The sequence below is a fragment of the Thamnophis elegans genome, chromosome 2, assembly GCF_009769535.1.
Source record: "Thamnophis elegans isolate rThaEle1 chromosome 2, rThaEle1.pri, whole genome shotgun sequence".
NCBI lineage: Eukaryota > Metazoa > Chordata > Lepidosauria > Squamata > Colubridae > Thamnophis > Thamnophis elegans.
The window spans coordinates 15,877,550-15,897,241 of record NC_045542.1 but is presented as its reverse complement, the minus strand read 5'-3'; the positions used below and the strand labels follow the sequence as shown (position 1 = coordinate 15,897,241).

General features: G+C 45.6%; 1 protein-coding gene across 2 annotated transcripts in view; it reads right to left on the bottom strand.

Moving 5' to 3' along the window:
• PPP1R1A (protein phosphatase 1 regulatory inhibitor subunit 1A) overlaps nucleotides 1–19,692 on the bottom strand; it is a 106,172-nt gene that overhangs the window by 10,533 nt on the left and 75,947 nt on the right. For both annotated transcript variants that reach the window (XM_032210643.1, XM_032210645.1), the window contains exons 3-5: nucleotides 9,088–9,125; nucleotides 7,294–7,357; nucleotides 4,330–4,536 (exon numbers count right to left, since the gene is read on the bottom strand). In XM_032210643.1, the coding sequence (XP_032066534.1) occupies nucleotides 4,330–4,536; nucleotides 7,294–7,357; nucleotides 9,088–9,125 (309 nt within the window). The remainder of the gene's footprint in view (nucleotides 1–4,329; nucleotides 4,537–7,293; nucleotides 7,358–9,087; nucleotides 9,126–19,692) is intronic.

Genomic DNA, 19,692 nt, shown 5'->3' with positions numbered 1-19,692 from the left:
TGATTAACGTATAGTATTGCAGGCAAAATCTGCCCACAGCCTAGAGCCATGATGGCAACCTATGGCACGCGTGCCAGAAGTGGCACACAGAGCCATCTCTCCAGGAACACTAGCCATCACCCGTTGTTCTTTTGGGTTCCAGTGCTCATGTGCATGCCGGCCACCTGGTCTTCACATGCGTGGGAGCACTGGAAACCGGAAGAACAGCTCCCTGGCTTGTATGTGTGTGCTGGGAAGCTGAGTTTCCGGTTTCCGGCTTATGCGCCAGCCAGCTGATCTTCACACTGGCAGCGGTGGTGGTACTGGAAACCAGAAGATCAGCTCCCTGGCGCACATGCATGTGCTGGGAAGCTGAGCTTCTGGTTTCTGGTACACATATGCGTGCTGGTGAGCTGGCCAGCATGCGCACCAAAAACTGGAAGACCAGCGCGCATGTGCATGCCGGAAACTCAGCTTCCTGGTGCGTGCATGTATGCCGAGGAACTGCTCTTCTGGTTTCTAGCGCTCCGGGGAGCTGCTCTTTCGGTTTCCGGTGCTCCCCCACGCATGCTCCTGGTCTGCCAACACTGGCCTTGATCCTGATGGGACTCAAGGTTGACTCAGCCTTCTATTCTACCAAGGTCGGTACCAAGAGGCCCCAGATTGTTGGGGACAATATGCAAATAATGCTTACATTGTAAATCACCCAAAGAGTGGTGTAAAGCCCTCTGGGGAGGTATATAAACTTAAATGCTATTGGTATGGTGTTGCTATTTCTGCTGCGATCGTTCGATGCTCATTATCCAGGGACACCATATTGTAGAGCCAGCTCGTGCTGTGAGAATTTGCTAAGGGATTTCAGGCTGATTAAAAAAGAACATTCTGAATGCATTATTTATGGGGATAGCAACGGATCAAAATCCTCCCCTCCTGGGTGCAACCATGCAAGACACCTGGGGCAAGGGAAGAGCTTAGAATGGCTTAATTTTACTCTCAAATACAGGTACTCCTCCTCAACCTATGGCCACAGTGGACCCTGACTTTTCTGTTGTTGACACTGGTTAAGTGCATCTTGCCCAGCCGAGGTGGCGCAGTGGTTAGAGTACAGTACTGCAGGCCACTTCAGCTGACTGTTAGCTGCAGTTCAGCGGTTCAAATCTCACCGACTCAGCCTTCCACCCTTCTGAGGTGGGTAAAATGAGGACCCAGACTGTGGGGGCGATATGCTGACTCTGTAAACCGCTTAAAGAGGGCTGAAAGCCCTATGAAGCGGTATATAAGTCTAACTGCTATTGCTACTGCTATTTTCTGACCTTTCCTGCCATTGTTATTAAGGGAATCACTGCAGTTGTTAAATCAGCAACCTGGTTGTTAAGAGAATCTGGCTCCCCCGTTGACTTTGCTTCTCAGAAGATCACCAAAAGGGGATCATGTGACTTTGGGACCCAGCAGCGGTCATAAAGTATGAATCAGTTCCCAAAACGTCTGAATTTTGATTGCATGATCATGGGGATGCTGCAACGGTCGTCACTATGAAAAATGGCCAGCCACGACTTTTTTTCAGTGTACCACGTTGTAACTTTGAACCGCCACTAAATGAACTGTTGTAAATGGACTCAACCTGTAGTTGAGTCTGGCCAAAACCAACTTGGCTGTCACATTAGCCTTTGGCCACTAGAGGCCGCTGTTTCCCTGACTTATTAAGCAAAAGTAGGTTGTATCAGGCATCTCACAGAATCCAGCCGCTTTGGCATAGGTGAGAGTGTGTGTTTCTGCCACCTGCGCAGCTGATCAAAGGGATCTGCAGCAATACTGTTTTAACATGCATCTTGATGAAACATTGGCTTATATCGGTGGTGGAGTAATTGCGGCTCTCCCAGGCTGCGGAGCTACAATGCGCAGCAACAACAGCCTGCTTGGCCCTAAGGGAACGAAGCCAGAAGTTCCAAATTGGAACCCGTCTTATGTGCATTGTGTCAAAATGCAGAGCCAAGGTCACGTTCCTTCAATGGCTGAGCTGGAGTCTACAGGCAGGAAAGGCCTATTTTCTCAGCTTTGGGAAGGATAAGGTCAGGGGTGGGTTTCAATCTTTTTTACTATCGTTTCTGTGGGTGTGGCTAGGCGGGGGACATGTGACTGAGTGGGTGTGGACAACTTGAGGTCACTCATGCACTCAGTCACATGACCCCTCAAGCCACGCCCACCAAAACGGTGGTGAAAATTTTTGGGACTCTGATGGAAGGAAAGTGGGGGGGGGGAAGGAGGGGAAAAACTCCCAAAAAATAAACCACCGGGAGGATTTAGGGTGTAGAAAAGCCATAAGTTGCCTAGAAGGAATTGAAGCATTCAACTTTGCAGCCTGGAGGCCACACCTGTGTTTATAATCACGGTGGGTGAGTGCGGTGGGGGGGGGAGGAAGAACAACGGAAAGGGTGGGAGATAGGCAAAAATGCAAGTGGAGGCGCTGGATTGTGCAAACAGGGCGGGAGGGAGGAAAGTTCACCTGATCCTGGCTTGGGACAAGGGAGGGGGGAGGAGGAACCGGCTGCCACCCCCCGAAACACTCCACGTCGCGGCAGGGGCTGTGGGAAATCACAGAGCCCGAATGTCAAAACTCCCTACTTCACTGATAGACAAGCGCTTCTCAAGCCGAACCAGTCCGAACCAGTAGGAACCCACCTCTGGAAAAGATACATATCAGGCGTGGGTTACAGCTGCTGCTACTGCCAGTTTGCTCAGGGACGCGATGTGGCACGCCCATGAACTTTGCACACACGTTTGATGCACGCTACACACGTATGTGCAGTACTGAAAAAATGCTTCTGCGCATGCAAAGAAGCAAAAAACAAGATGGCCTACCTACTCAGTCAAACCGGGCTGAACCAGTAGGAACCCACCTCTAGTATACATAATAATTTAGGTCACCACTGGAAACTGAAGAAATCTGAACACTGTGACCTCCTGGTATGAGCTTTGAACAGATCAATTATTTTCTGGCCCTGCGCTAACTTGCCACGCATATATGAATGGATCTAGTGTATCCTGCCTTGGATTGGCAATTTTTAAAAATCTGCAACAAACTTCTATTTAGACACCCAGAAGCACATCATAGACAAGTACAGACACGTACATATGCATTTAGAAATCTGTCTAACACGGCATACATTTCCTTTGAAATAGGTACAGCTTTGAAGAGCATTTTCTCCTCTGAGCCAAAATGGGCAGGGCGATATTCAAAGAAGTGCAAATTTTGGAGAATGTGCTTGGTCCAATGTGTGTGTCAGTATGGGCAACCTGGATCAAAGCATGAAATTAGCCAAGATCAAATCCTGCTCTGCATTCTTATTGTCCCACTGGTGTTGCTAAGTCCTTTTTCTTTTTTTTTCTTTTTCCTTCTCTCGATTGTGGTCCTTCATTTCCGAAGGAAAAAATAAATAAATCAAAGCCTGAATTTGGGACTGATCCTTCCTCCCAGAGCTGGTGGCTTGGAAGGGCCTTTGGTACTTATAATATTAGGGCATAAATAAAAAGAGCATGCACTGGGTAAACAAAACAAACCAAAAACCAAAAAAATTACATATTTTCCAAAAACAGTATGCCTCAGGGACTGTTTTATTAAATACTAGCCAATAACCCAGCATTGCCTGGGTATTTATTTATAGGGGGGAAATATCCAGACCAAACGTAATTTCTAATATTGGATATTTCCCCTTGCCAGAGGGAGCCCCCTTGTGGAACATTGTGAAGCCATTACCACGGCAACTCCACTGCCTTGTACTGTAGAAGCCATTTTACAGCAGTACAGTAGAAGTCATTTGAAAGCACAACAGGTTATATCTTAACAGAATACACCCCCCCCCCGAGGAGTTTTAGGGGTGTCTTACCCCCACAGTATTTGTTTCCAGAGAGTAAGTCATCTGTTTACCAAGTTTGGTTGAAATTGCTCGAGGCAGTCAAGAGTTATGCTGGAACACACTCTCTCACTCTAACACTCTCTCTCTCTCTCTCTCTCTCTCTCTCTCTCTCTCTCTCTCTCTCTCTCTCTCTCTCTCTCTCTCTCTTTCTTTCTTTCCTATTCTATGGAAAATGAACTTCCCTCATGAAAGAAGAGTGAATTCAAGGGAGTTTCTAAAGGCCAGGCCTGTTGGGAACTGTGATTCAGTAACATCTGGAGAACTTCAACTTTCTTACTAGGCTTGGACTATCTCCTTTGAAGAAAGCACATATCTGGTCAGGTTGGGCTCAAGACACAAAGCAATTTAGCCAGGCTTCCTTCTTCATTGGAAGTGGGTACAAGTGAGATGCTCCAAGGAGGCCTAGCTCACCCTGCATGGATAGGATCATACTCACGTTCTTCAAGACCAGAGTGTGGTTTTTCCTGGGATTCCAGCTGGGCATGGGCTTGAGCCAAGGGGCAGCTTTCGGGACTGTGGGTCGGTTCTACGTTGGCATGAGGGCAGCAGCTTGGACTGTGTGACTCCTGTACTTCAGCACTGTCTTCTTCCTCTTCATCTCTCTGCTGCTTGCAAAGATGGTGTTCGACCATCAGCTGGAGCTCTGAAAAATAGGGAAGGGCAGAATTCTCGGGATGACTTGATTCTTATGGAAATGTTTCCTTTTTCAAAGTCTCTGCTGAAAACCACAAATTGTTCTCGTGCATTAAGGAACGTATCTATTAGTTTATCTTACCCAGTTTAAGTGGATTGCAGTTTTTACAGGATAACAGAGTTGGACGGGACCTTGGGGGTCTTCTAGTCCAATCCCCAGCTCGAACAGGAAACCCTACACTGTTTCAGACAAATGGTTATCCAATCACTTCTTTAAAACCTCCAGTGCTGGAAAACCCATTACTTCTGGAGGCAAACAATTCCACAATTGGTTAATTGTTCTCACCGTCGGGAAATTTCTTCTTAGTTCTAGGTTGTGTCTCTCCTTGATTAGTTTCCATCCATCGCCTCTTGTTCTACTTTCAGACGCTTTGGAGAATTGGTTGACCCCCTCTTCCCTTAGATATTGGAATTTATGCAACTCAGCTTCATAAATGCCTTTGATGGCTAGAGAGTATGGGAAATTGGGCCATACTTATGGTAAACAGGTCCCCCAAGATAGCTACTCATCAATGATTTGGAAACCACTGTAGGTGGAATGCATTATTAGGAGAGGATTATTTTATTGACACTCCCCCATTTACCCAAAAATGACCTCCTCAGGTAATAAGGCCAATCGGGCTTTTGAGCTCATGTACTAAGATAAGCCCTCCCTGAAAATATTGCACTACTGCCTACTGCCAATTACCTCCACTAGCCAATAAGATCCCATAGATTAGGCCTCCTCCGAATCCCATCAGCCGGTCAATGTCGACTGGCAACTACCCGGAGGAGAGCCTTCTCGGTGGCTGCTCCGACCCTATGGAACGAACTCCCCGTGGAGATTCGTACCCTCACCACCCTCCAGACCTTCCGCATAGCCCTTAAAACCTGGCTGTCCCGACAGGCCTGGGGCTAAAGACTTTAACCCCACCCGAATAGTATGACTGTTGCGCTTTTTAATGATGTATTGTCTCTATGTGTGTATCTTGTTTTGTTCTTCCCTCCCCCTGGATTGTGAGCCGCCCTGAGTCCCCCCAGGGAAAAGGGCGGCATATAAATAAAGTAAAATCCTAAATCCTAAATCCTAAATTGCAACACAGCAGCAGCCATGAAATGACCAAGCTTGCCACCTCCTGCACCTCAAAAATAATAAGACCTCCCCAAAAATAAGGCCAAGTGCTTATTTCGGAGATCAAAAGAAGATAAGACACTGTCTTATTTTGGGGGAAACACAGTCTTTGCTCCTTTCCACACTCCTACCACCTAGGCTTCAGACTAAAAGTACAGTATTCCTGATAGGCATTCGCTGGTTGACCTTGAAACCTGAATGCCAACGGTAACTCTTGTATCTGTGTCCTGGATTGTGAATTTCCCCCTTTTCTTGAATTCACACGTTCTATTTTAGATAATTCTGACAGGTTTTTAATGCTGATCTCTGCAGTGGCTGCTGCAGTCCCACCCCAGCCTGACAATTGCATCCTGCATTATATGAGGCACTGCAACACTTCGGAAAAGACTAAGCAGGAGAAAGCTGGTAATTGGAGAGAATGCAGAGGACCAATACAAAGAGACAAAATGCTTTAATGCAAAATTAATGAAAAATGATCCTGGCAGGGATTAGTGGGGGATGTGTGAAAAGTTACAGGGGAGGTAGGCGGAGGGAACAGAGGGTGGGGGAAGAGAGGGAAAGACCTTACAAAACCATGGAAAGACTAAAGGAATCTTAGCACTGACTGACAAGTTCTGAATACTGCAAGCTAATGGGGAATACATTATATACAAGCTGGTGACACTCGTCCAAAAATAAACCCTATGCTCTTTTAACGAGTATCACAGGATGCGATGTCTAGTTTAGCACACATAGCAAAAAAAGAAGATATCTGTATACCTTTAAAAAAAAACACAATCAGCCTGTGAACCTTTTAGCAACAAGATGTTATTTCAAGTTCTGTTCTACAGAGACCTGCCAGGCATTTGACTTACGACTCACCTCACCCTCACTTCATGTTTGGAGAATTGAATAGGGCAGTGATGGCTAACGTTTTTGTCATCTTGTGCAGAAAGCGTGCACCACACCCATAATGCAATACGCACATGACACTCCCCCCACTCCACGCCCCCTGTACATGCACACCAATCCCCGTGCCCTGTTTTGAGCCTACCAGGACTTCCTGAAGCCTCCTGGGACCAAAAACGGTGTGTGGGACCAAAAATGGTGTGTGTGTGTGTGGGGGGTGCACCGCAACCCCCTGCATGACCCCTCTGCCCCCACGCATGCACACGCATCTCTGACATGCGCCCCACTCCCCGCGCATGTGTGGCAGAGTCCTGAAAATCAGCTGGCCGGCAGGAGGTGCATGTGCATGCGCAATGGAGCTGAGGTGGGGTGATGGTTCTCGTGCCTGCAGAGAGGGCTCCGCATGCCACCTTTGGCACACTTGCCATAGGCTCGTCATCATGGGGAGAGGGGTGAGGTCAGGTTGTGATTTGGACATACAAGAAAGCTGAGCGGGAAGAAAACCCACCAAAGTTTTGTGAGACTACCTTTCCAAATGTATCCCCTTCTTTCTCCCTATCGTTTCAAGAAGGGAACTGCGGGACATAACAGTGAGCCCTTCTGAGGCTGAGAAAGCAGTGAACTCTCTTGTTGCTACTTTCTAGGCACTGTAGTTACCATGATGGATTCCATCCTTCAATACAGCCACATGGCTTCTGGACCAGTTACCTTTCATGGTGGGAGTGGTGCGGGAGACCTTCTTCCTTTGTCTTGGAGACATTGACAGTCCTGGCTGCAAAGAGAAGGAAGAGAAAGTCCTAAGAGATACAAAATGCCAAAATTCAGGTGCAATGTATAATCTTCCAGCCATGTGTTGCATCTTAGCTCTTGCTACTTGCAGAAGGAACCAAGAATGAATGAAAAAAAAAAGTTCTTGAAGACCTGGAGTTCCAGCTTCTTCTTTGTGATGGGCACATAATCTGGTGATTACCATTTTCTTGGCTCATGCCTTTGCTTGACAAGCTAGAACCTGTCCAAGCCCTCTTAGCTTGTATTCCCTTTTTTCAAGTTTATGATCTGCAGAGGTCTATAATTCTCCCCATTCCCATGGAACAATGGGGAAAAAAACATAAGAGCAGGGGTGAAATTCAACTGGATCAGACCAGCTCAGGTGAACCGATAGGGATGATATGAATCAGTTCGCCGAACTGGTAAAAATCACCCCTGGTTGGCCCTGCCCACACCCGCCCAGTCGCCTGCTCAGTCACGTGCTTGCCGCTCGCTCAGACCTTTCAGTCGCTCAACCCGCCCACCCAATCCAAATGTTTCTCCCTCCATTCACAGCGGAGCTGCTGCAGCCTGTCCCTTTGAGGTAGTCCCCGGGAGGGAGGGGGCCGGGTGGAACCATAAAGGGAGCAGAGCTCCACTGTGAATGGAGGGAGAAAAGTTCTCCTTCTCTTTGCCACAGCATTCACTATGAGCCCTTCTCGTGCTCATACACCAGTGGTGGGTTGCAGGCGGTACGCCCTGGTATGTGTGTATCTGTGCCTGCTGGAAGCAGCAGCCACCGTACTGGAACGGTGCTTTGGAGGGCCCACCCCTCGCCCTCGTTCCTTACTTGTATTTGAAGGAGACAGGCCATTTGCGCACGCACGGGCAGCATACAGCGCCTGCACAATGCTTTGCCGAGCAGCAGGAGCATCATAGGCGGTGGGTGCGCATGCATGCACAGCGCGCATGCCCATGGTGCACGCCTGGCTTCTGTTGCAGTGTACCAGTTGCAGCGGGAGCCAAAACCCACTACTGTCATACACACATTTTTCCTACCGGGTTCTGTGGGCGTGCTTGGTAGGGGAGGGGAAAGGTCATGTGACTGAGTGGGCATGGGCGTGGGTGACATTGAGTTGGCCACGCCCACTCAGTCACAGGAAAACCCCCACCACCACCACCACCAAGCTTTGCCCACAGAACCAGTAGGGAAAAAATCTGAATGTCACCCCTGGAAAGAGTATAAGGTTTTTGTCTAGTTTGAGCTCTTGTCCCTTCAGAATCAGACATGGAGATCACTTCAGAAATACAATTGAGGCTACAAGATCAAGGTTGGGAAAATCTAGAAAAACCACAGAGAGGCAGCAAAGGGCTAGATTTCCTGTACTTCTTTGCTGCCAGCTAGTGTTCATTGGGAGACTTTAAGTAGCCGTAAAATTAATTCCATCTTTTCCCATTATTAAAGCTTATTAATTTGAGCAATGACAGTAAAACACGTTTCACTCCAATGAAGGCTTTGTGTGTGGCACTCTAGGAACTAGTGCTCCGGTCTTCCTGGCATGCTGAAATTTCATCTTTCACTTTTAGTTCTTAGTAAACATTTTTTTAATGGGAAGCATGGACATTCGTACAGGAAATGTATCCCCCCATCCTTCCATCATCATCCTGAATGGTTTTCATGTATCACAATAGTATTCTGCTAAATGCATAAATCGACTCTATTGTTCCAAGTCTGAGAATGGAAGGAGTGCATACCTTCAGAAGCGGGTTGGGAATCCGGTCTTCATCGATTTCTAAGGTGAAAAAATAGGGACAGAGAAGGAAAAGTCAGGAAGAAGAATGTGTTAAAGGCATGGTAGAACCAACACACCAAATCTTAGAACTCCAGGCTACTTTTGCAATAGAAATTTCATTTCACTGTCTCCCTGGATTTTATTGGTTTGTATTCCATTTTTATTATTTCTACAAATAGCTCAAGGTGGCAAATATATCCTCCTGTTTCCCCCACAACAACCACCCTGTGAGGTGAGTTTGGCTGGGAGAGAGGTCACCCAGAGCTGACTTTCACAGCTAAGGCAGGACTAGAACTTACAATCTCTTGGTTTCTAGCCTGATGGGCAATGCACTTGTTGTTACAGTAGAGAGTAGACAGAGGCTGTTCCCATATGTGACTCAAGAAGTGCATGAAAGAACTAGCTGCAACTTCTGCACTTCTCCTTTGTGCTTCTCTCTGCGTCACCTGGGGTCCTTCAATGTGCTGGACCACCCATCCCTTTGATTAATCATTAAGCATCATTACTAAGATTTGGCATTGCTGGAGAATTCACTGGTTAACTTAGGTAGCTGTATTTTTTTTTTTTGGCAGTTTTCATATATTTCTATTATTAGGGTTGATCACCCAGTCAGCCAGATGTTTCGACTGGATTTGGCATTTTTGTCATCTTTTGAGTCTGACTGTCTGATTAGCTCTTTCTGTGCAATTTTTAAGATAAATAAGAAATATCATTGGGGGAGGGGAAACACCTCTGGAATGGTATAAGAGTGAAGGATAAAGCTATTCTGTGTCCTGAATCTGTGGCTACAGTAAGCAAGGAGAGGCCATCAAGGACAGACCATGCGCTAATGACCCCCCATCTGTACATTCGTGTGCGATCCCCATGCATGGGGGGGATTTCCTGAAGCCCAGGGAGGGCAAAAATGGCCCTCCCCCGGCAGCTGGGGAAGGGGCTCGTGCATGCGCAGGTGGGGAGGTCGCTCATGCGCGCACAGATGGGTGGGCACGCATGTGTGATAGTTCGTGCATACTCAGTTTTGACACACCTTTAGAAAAAGGCTCTCCATCACTGATCTAGAGTCTTAAAGCTACCACCAGCCAAAGAGCCTTTCTATAGTCCTTAAGCCCCTCCTGACCAGGACAGCTGAAAGCTGATGGCCATCCTTTCTGCCACTTGGAGACAGATGTCAGCTGCTCTGTAAGGGAATGGGACAATTTGACAGAGTCTACTCGCTATGGCCAACTCGCTGCAGGAAACAACTTGCTGCGGTATAATTTAACAATTATATTTGATCATTTAAAATAAATTTAAAAACATATTTTAATTTTTGCCATTCACATTTCATTCCGCCCCTCCTTTTTGATTTTGAATAATGATTTTATCCCACCATTTCTTTGTTATTAGTGTAGCTTTTGTCCAGCAGGGAGTTGCTCTATGGCAGTGTTTCTCAACCTTGGCCACTTGAAGATGTCTGGACTTCAACTCCCAGAATTCCCCAGCCAGCGTTCGCTGGCTGGGGAATTCTGGGAGTTGAAATCCAGACATCTTCAAGTAGCCAAGGTTGAGAAACACAGCTCTATGGCGAGAGGGTCGTGGCAAGTTGTCCTGCAGCGAGTTGGCTGAGATGGCTGTGTCAAGTTGGCCACAGTGAGTTGGCCGTCGCGAATTGTCACAGACCTGTTCTGTAAGCCCTCAAATAGGCACATGCCACTTTTAAGACAACTCCAAGAATCTCCTCCTAACCCTAAGCCTTGCCTATGTGTATTTGATGTTGTTCCTCTTTGCAGCCCTCAGCCCCTATGAAATGCCAACTGTGGCTGTTGCCCACCCCAACTTAACAATAACGAAGTAACCCGACCATACTTGATGCTTGCCCCATCTCAGTAGACCGTTGCCGAAAAGCTAGAGTAAAACAAGCAGGTTTTCCAGAAGCTTCAAGGATTAGAAAGGGAGCAAAACTTCAATTCTGGCCCACCAATGAGTAGCTAATCCTATCCACCTGCTCAACTGCAGCCCATGATCTTTTCCCCCCTGGGGATCTCAAAGTTGGCTTGGCTCACGAAGGGCTGGATGGGGCAGCAGGTGTCATGGGATGCATCTAGCAAGCCCTGGTTAGATGCTGCCTGGAAAAACACCTGAGGCTATTTCCCACAATCTCGCCGCTTAAGCACCGGCCTCTGCAATTTGCTGGATCCCTGCCGGGAGCCTGTGATTTTATTTGTCAAAGTGCCTGTCGTGCTTGATTACGCTGCGCTTTTGAGATTTTTAGGATGACTTATGCCGACTGCGGAATAGCATTGCTGGCAGCACCTCCACGCTTGAGTCATTTATTACATTATGATGGAGTTTTATTATTGTTTTATTAGTTGTCAGCTCTGTTATGGGTAGGGTGGGCCAACTGGCCCTACAGAAATTGAGCATGTGAAGCTTTCCATGGTGATAAACCTTTTTATTGCCAATAGAACAAACGGCAATTTGAGGTACAGCAGTAAAGAGCCTTGGCTAAATTGTTAGCTCTTCCCGGGAGGAGACCTCGAGAACAATGGGGCAATCTAGTTTCTGCAGGTAGCTGAATGCTATGCTTTTTTATTTTAACTAGCTGATCACCTTTTCCTCCCTTCTTTTTACAATCAAGCTGGTATTACTGGCTGCCTGTTTCAGCCAGCAGGGCAGACTAACGGGAAGTATAGCCTGAATGTTAACTCAAAAGACCAAAGAGCAATGAGTGAAGTCGAGTGGGATAAAAGGAGGCAAAGGTAAATGTTCCACTCGCACATATGTGCTAGTCGTTCACGATTCTAGGGGGCGGTGCTCATCTCCGTTTCAAAGCCGAAGAGCCAGCGCTGTCTGAAGACTTCTCCGTGGTCAGGTGGCCGGCATGATTAAACACCAAAGGCATACAGAACTCTGTTACCTTCCCACCAAAGGTGGTCCTTATTTTCCTATTTGCAATTTTACACTCTTTCGAACTGTTAGGTTGGCAGAAGCTGGGACAAGTAATGGGAGCTCAATCCGTTATGCGGCGCTAGGGATTCAAACCGCCGACTTTCTGATCAACAAGCTCAGCATCATATGCAAAGATATTTAAAGGTCACTTGACATGGCCCAACTCACCACGGCAAATTCACTACAGCCAACTTGCCACGGGACAACTTGCCACGGCCACTTCACTGAGGGATAATTCACCATGGGACAAAAGTTACATTAGTATCAAAGAAATGGTGCTATATTCATTAAATAAAGGATGCAGAAGGAAGAACAAAATGAAATGTGAATGACAAAAATTAAAATAAATTTTAAATTATTTTAAATAATTAAATTCAATTGTTGGATTGTCTGGCGGTGAGTTGTCCCATGGTCGGTTGGGCATTGCAAGTTGTCCCATCCCATCCCTCGGCTTCTCTTTCAATTGTTGCCCCTTGTTATTGAACTACTTCTATACCATATCTTACCTGTCAATGGCTAAATTAAAATTAAGCATGAGCCCTGGTAAAAGGAGAGGCAAAGTCAAAGGCTAAGAGGGGAGGGAAGCAAATCAAGTTATTTGTTTGATTTACAGTTTGCCTTTTATTCCAGGAGCTCAAAGTGGCATATAAAAAAACTCTCTCCTCCCATTTTGCCTCTTACAACAATCCTGTAAGGAAGGCTGGGTGAAGCAAAACTGACTCGCCTAAAGTTGCCCCCTGGAAGAGGATGAATTTGAACCAGGCTCTCTCAAGCCAGAGGTCAGCACTTGAGAATGGCTATAACAGTCTGCTTCTCTTTACAGGTAGACCTGGAGTACAGTGGTTCTCATGGTTAGGATATTGGATTGGAGTTTAGCAAGCTCGTGTTTGAGACCCGTGTGCTGCTGTGGGGTGGGCGAGCTCCCGTCCTTCGGACCAGCTCCTGCTGGGGGCAGGAAAGGAGACCCAACTGTGCGTCCCCAGGGAAACGGTGATGTCGCTGGCTAATCCTTCCAACCCAGGAGCCTCTCAAGGCTTCTGACACAATTGTGATGCCATACAGGTAGCTCTCAAGTTATGACCTGCAACCGTCACAACTAATGACAGTTGTTAAGTGGGTCACCATGTGATCAGACCTGATATTACAACTTTTTGTAGAGGTCATAAATGTTCACTAGGGGGTGGTTTTTGCCAGAAACTGGCAGCAAATGTCAGTTTCTGGCAAAATGATCATAAATCATAGTCGTAGGATGCTGCAGATAGCTGTGTAAGCGGGCTGGTTGCCGAGCACTCAAAATGCAATCATGTGGGAGGATGCTGGATCTTCAAAGGTGGGTCATATAAGTAGCATTTTTGGGGTGGGGGGGTGTCTCCCCAATTTGAATGGTCGCTAAGCAACCAGTCATAAGTCAAGGACATGCGGAACCTTGATCGGGTGAAACTAATCACCTCCAGATTTAAATATTTTGACCCGATTTGTTGCTGAAAGATTATTTGAAATTTCAAAACCTACCCATAACTCTTCACAAAATGGGCATTTCGAAGGCCCTTCCTCCACCGGGCCTGCTCTGGGCTGGCACCATGCCTCAGGTGGGGATGAAGCAAGGACAGGGGGGGGTGTCTCTCACTCGGAGGACAACTTTTTCACCCGTCTTTTAGAAAGCTGGAGAAAGTGCTGGTGAGCTCAGGAATCGCCTCCAACTTTGGTTGGAGAAATGCTCCAAATTGTGAAAAGGAAACAGAGGTTAATGTTTATCAGAACTCACTGGAGTTTAAATGTCCAGGTTTAAATCCCAGGGTTCAATAATCCTTGTGAGCAAGCAATAAATATTTTTGAACCTTTCTCAGGTCCATGCAACTGAATGAACCTGATCTGGTGGTTGGGGGCAATATGCTGATTGTTTAAGCTGCTTAGAGCAGGGGTGAGCAGTTTATAGTTTATAGTTTTATTGATTTTGTATGCCGCACACTCCCGAAGGACTCCGGGTGGCTTACAATAAAACAAGGGAGGGGGATAATACACAAAACAACATATTAAAATATACAACAGTCACAATTTCTGAGGGGCTGGATATTTCGAGAGCTCCCCCGGCCTGCTGGAGCAGCCAGGACTTAACGGCTTTGCGGAAGACCGGGAGGGTAGTAAGGGTCCGGATCTCCACGGGGAGATCGTTCCAGAGGGCTGGAGCTGCGACAGAGAAGGCTCTCCCCCAGGGAGTCACCAGCCGACATTGGCTGGCAGATGGAATCCGGAGGAGACCTAACCTGTGTGATCTAATCGGTCTATGGGAGGTGATCGGCAGGAGGCGGTCTCTCAGGTACCCAGGTCCGATGCCATGACGGGCTTTATAGGTAATGAGCAGCTATGGGTTCGCCCGAGTTTGGGAGAAACCGTAACTAACGTTATGGCCGTTTCGGAGAACCTCAAAATTCCACCCCTGGCTGGCCCCTCCCACCCCGCCCCTCCCAGGAGTCTCAAAGCAGCTCATTTTGGATGTAAAGTAAGTGCATGGCTTGCTCAGAGGCTCGAAGAGGGGAAAAAATGGGCCTCCCGGAAGTTCTGGAAGGCCGGAAACGGGCCTCCAGAGCCCGGGGTAGACCGTTTTCGCCATCCCAGAGGCTGGAGGAAAGCCTCTGGAGCCTGGGGAAGGCGTAAACACATGCCCCAGCCTAATCAGGAAGGTGATTAGGCCACACCCACCATGGCCACACCCACCCAGCGACTGGGCAGAGAACCCATTGCTGAAATTTTTGAAGCCCACCCGTGGCTTAGAGAGGCAGGAAAGCACAGGGAAGTGGTATGTAAGTTTAAGTGCTATTGCTATTGTTACCTGGGCAGTCAAAATTTGGATGATTACAATACTGCAGCAAAGGGTTGCTGTCTGTATCTCTTTGTGATCATCTGGTGGTCTTGCAGGCCCAGATCTGGAAGCCCCAACCATGTTCTCAAAATGTTGGCGACAAAATTAAGCCTAGACCTAGTATTAGACCTAGTTTGACAGTCGTAGGAGTTTGCACAATTCCCTCTCCCACGTAATATACCTAATCAGGTTTCGATTTGACTAGGCAACCCCTGACCTCTTGGCTCATTGCTCCAGAGATATTCCCTTATCTAAGCAGAGGAACAAATTAACCATAGACGGGTAGTGAAACAACAACAACAGTGAGAACAGGGGCGAGTTCTAATTTCCTGCCCATTTCCCCATCGACTTCGCTTGTGGAAAGTTGGCAGGCAGTGCTGGAAATTAGGATCATGTGACCACAGCTAAAAAGGAAAAAGCAGTATCTCAGGATGGCATGGCAGTGGCCACAACTTTGCCAACGCAACTGGTCTAAACATCGTTGGAATTTCAATCTTGTGGGAGTAATGGTTTTGGGACACGTTAGTGTTAACTTAGCATATTTGAAGTATACCTGGATTTAAAAATTGTCACCTTCACTCAGTTGAAGGTGACAAACAGACAAGGGAGTTGCTGTAGTACATAAATAGTATGCAGTAGACTTCTTTTGTTGCATTATTCATTCATTCATTTTTTTAAAAAAAGCTCTTGTTTCTTCTTATTTTGTTTTTTCCCAAACCACTGCAGGAAGAAGCAGAGTTTCTTGATAAACTAGGCAGCTACCATTTTATTTATCCACAATACTTGAAAACAGGCATTATCTAATTGCAGCTGCCACAGAATAGTATCTCTCCAGGGACAGATTGTTACAATTTATAATTGTGCTCCCAATTAAATAATGTAAAACAGACTGAAATCATAGGAACTTCAGGGGCATCTGCAGTTTTGTGTGTGTGAGAGAGAGGGGGGGAGGGAGAGGGAGAGAGAGAATATGTGTGTGAGAAAGAGAAAAAGAAAGAGATAAATAATGTATGTGAGAGAATGTGTGTGTTTATGTGAAAGAGAGAGAAAGAGAAAAATATGTTTGTAAGAGAGAGAGAAAAAAGAGAAATAATATGTGTGTGTGTGAGAGAGAGAGAATGTGTGAGAGAAAGAGAAAGAAAGAGAAATAATGTTTGTGTGTGTGTGAGAGAGAGAAATGTGTGTATGAAAGAGAGAGAAAGAATATCTGTGTGGGAGGGAGAAAGAAAGAATGTGTGTGTGTGTGTGTGTATTTGTGTGTGAAAGAGAGAGAGAAATAATGTGTATGTGAAAAAGAGAGAAAAATGTGTATGGGATAGAAAAAATGTGTGTGTGTGAGAGAGAGGGGGGGAGAAAGGGAGGGAGGGAGGGAGAAATGTGTGTGTGAAAGAGAGAGAGAAAGAATATGTATGTGGGAGGGAGAAAGAAAGAATATGTGAGAGAGAGAGAAAAAAAGAAATAGTGTGTGTGAAAGAGAAAAATGTGTATGGAATAGAAAAAATTGTGTGTGTATGTGTGTGTGTGTAAGAGAGAGAGGGAGAGAGGGGGGGAGGGAGGGAGAGAGAGCGAGAGAAAGAGAGAAAGAAAGTCAAGACAAAATTTCTGGCTGTCCGATCAAAATCCCACCCTTTTTTATGTGCATTATAAAAGGGTGGGAATTTGATCTTATGTGCCTTGCGTATGGACTCATAAAAAGGATAGGACTTTAAGTTTGCAATCACAATTACTACATTGATTATTTTGACACACAGACACCCCACGAATACCCTGATGGACATTGAAGGAACTGTATGTACATAAAATGACGGTTGCTGAAAAGATCTTCATAGCTGTCCATTTTATTTGTTTGCTACAAGAACAGCAAAAAAAATTACGACTATATTTCATATTCCAAAAACTCCCTTAAAGCTCAATGTCAAGATAAATATCACACTTGTACAGGGAGAAGTGGGACAAAGCTTCTGAAAGCTATTTCACTTGTCCTTGGTGACATCAACCCACAGACAACTTGACTGATTATGAATCACCACAATGTCATCTTGTTTAACATCATGATCTGATATGAAGACCCTCTGATGTGACTCTTCCCAGGAAGATGATGACCTAGGTTTTTTTTTTAAGAAAAGAAAAACTGAGCCAAAGAAACAGACCAAGGTCCAAACAATATCGGACCTGCCTTTAAAACAAGAATAGGCTTTTGTTGTTTAAAGGGATGATGGTGATGGTTGAGAAGTTTTCCTCCTAAAAAGTCTTCCTTCTGCTCTGAAAAGCTAAGCAGCAAACACTGAAACACAACCTGACATATTCTACACTGTCTAAAAGGTACGTAATTTGGAGCATCTCTTGTCACCCAGGAAACATACCAGGATGTTACCATGGGAACTAGAATTCTGCTGGACTGCCAGGCTCCCCCCTTCTTGACTCTTCCAAAAGCAGCAAGTAGTTCCTAGCTCCCAATGCCACTTTTAAGTTAATCAGTCTAATGGACAATATGCTAAATTAATAGAAAGGTTGGGACTTGGGGGCAAGAAGGAGAACTGAGAAGACTATCTTCAAGTGGAATCTTTGGGAGCTGCAATCACCCATTTTAACAATAAGCAAAACACATGTTAACAATCAAGCCCTATAAGATTTTTTAAAAAAAACAGTTCAAAGTCAGCAACCGCTTCAGTATATTGTGACACTGTCCCCCTGACCACATTCTTCTGTGACCTTCAACCAAGCATGGTAGAACATCAGTTTTGCCTTTTGGCAACTTACGTGGATGCATTCATCCTTGGAGGGGGTTTTTTTTTTAGGGGGTAAGGGGACAAGGTGGAAGTAGTCTTCCATTTCTTTCATCCAAGGGGTTTGTTTTGACTCCCCAACCTAGTCTACAGCTTTGGAGTCTCCTGATTTTCTCCTTAGCTTTTTTTGTTTTTTTAAGCAGTCAAGTTTGGCTAGGTGCTGCCACCTGCTAGTGCAATAACATCTTTAAAAAGTCTACTAAAACTTGCCATGGGTAACAGAAGAAGCACCTGTGGGCCAAATAGGAAACAAACAAAGGGAAATACAGTTCACACACCTTCTTCAAAAAAAATGTCTGTGGAGATTCTCAGCCATCCAGGTTGTCTCAAAGGTGCTTTTTCAAAAGTCAACTGGATGGCTTTGTTTTCTTTTTGTCCTGATGAAGAAGAAAATGACATTTTGTTTCTCATCCAAGAAGCTTTATTAGTTATGGCAGGATGGTGAGGTGATGAAAGGATCATATTTTTTTTGAAGTAAACTGGTCATTAGCCAGAACTGATGAAGCTTCTTGGATGAACTACTACTACTACTACTACTACTACTACTACTACTACTACTACTACTACTACTACTACTTCTTCTTCTTCTTCTTCTTCTTCTTCTTCTTCTTCTTCTTCTTCTTCTTCTTCTTCTTCTTCTTCTTCTTCTTCTTCCTCCTCCGAGGTGGCGCAGTGGTTAGGGTGCAGTACTGCAGGCCACTTCAGCTGACTGTTATCTGCAGTTCAGCGGTTCTAATCTCACCGGCTCAAGGTTGTCTCAGCCTTCCATCCTTCATCCAGGTAGGTGAAATGAGGACCCAGACTGTGGGGGCAATATGCTGACTCTGTAAACCGCTTAGAGAGGGCTGAAAGCCCTATGAAGCGGTATATAAGTCTTACTGCTATTGCTATTGCTATTGCTATTGCTATTCTTCTTCTTCTTCTTCTTCTTCTTCTTCTTCTCCTCCTCCTCCTCCTCCTCCTCCTCCCCCCACACCTCAGGGGACCTTCTTTTAAAAAGTAAATAGAAGGCAAAGTTCAGAGTGGGAGGACATGCACTAGTCCTAGATTTATAGATAACTGTATGCGGAATGATGATCTTTCTGGTATCCTGCCTGCTCATTTATAGATTTAGTACAGGAACAAGAAACAGAGGGTGGGGTTGGGATCTTTTAAGTACGGAGAGATTCCAACAGGTTTAATCCTGCCTCTTTGGATACTCCACATCTTTTTTCAATACTTCTTCTTTTGAACACCAGATCCTCAGATCGTGTTTAGTTGAACAGTAACAATGATGATCAGTGCGTAAAAAGATCTAGTAGGAGCCCCTATACCCACATTTCAGGGAATCTCCCTTCTTTATTTGTTATATTTCAGGTACAGTACATGTGTTTGGGTTGGGGGTGGATGCTCCTGTAAGTTTTAATACTTCAATGTTTATAAAAAAAATGTTTTTTTTTTTAAATTGTAGATCTGCTCTGAGAAGGACAGGTCAGAGAGAAGACATTTGCTGACCTTACAAGGAGCAGCAATTTTGTATTTTTTAATGCATTTTTATCCTGCCTTTATTATTTCAACTAATACCGCAAGGTGGCAAACATGACTACTATTCCTTCCTCCTATTTTCCCCCTAAAACATCAACCCTATGAGGTGGGCTGGGCTGAGAGAGACTGATTGGCCCCAAAACACCCAGCTAGTTTTTGATGTCTAAGGCAGGACTAGAATGAATTTCTGCAGATTTGTCTCCCCCTCCCTCTCTTTCTTTTAATGCAACTAACCTGCAACTCCTTGGGCAGAGGAGGGAAAAAAACACATGTGCATGTGTGTGACTACATATACACACGCATACAGACACACACATACATGTGATAATAATGGGAGGTCTTGCAAACAGTTCCGCCTTGCCTTGATTTTTATTCTTCCAAGGAATATTCAGGAATCTGATTTCAGCTTTAGGTTATTGCTTAAGCTGAAAAAATGACCTATTGCTCTTCCATCTCCCCCTGTCTGAGA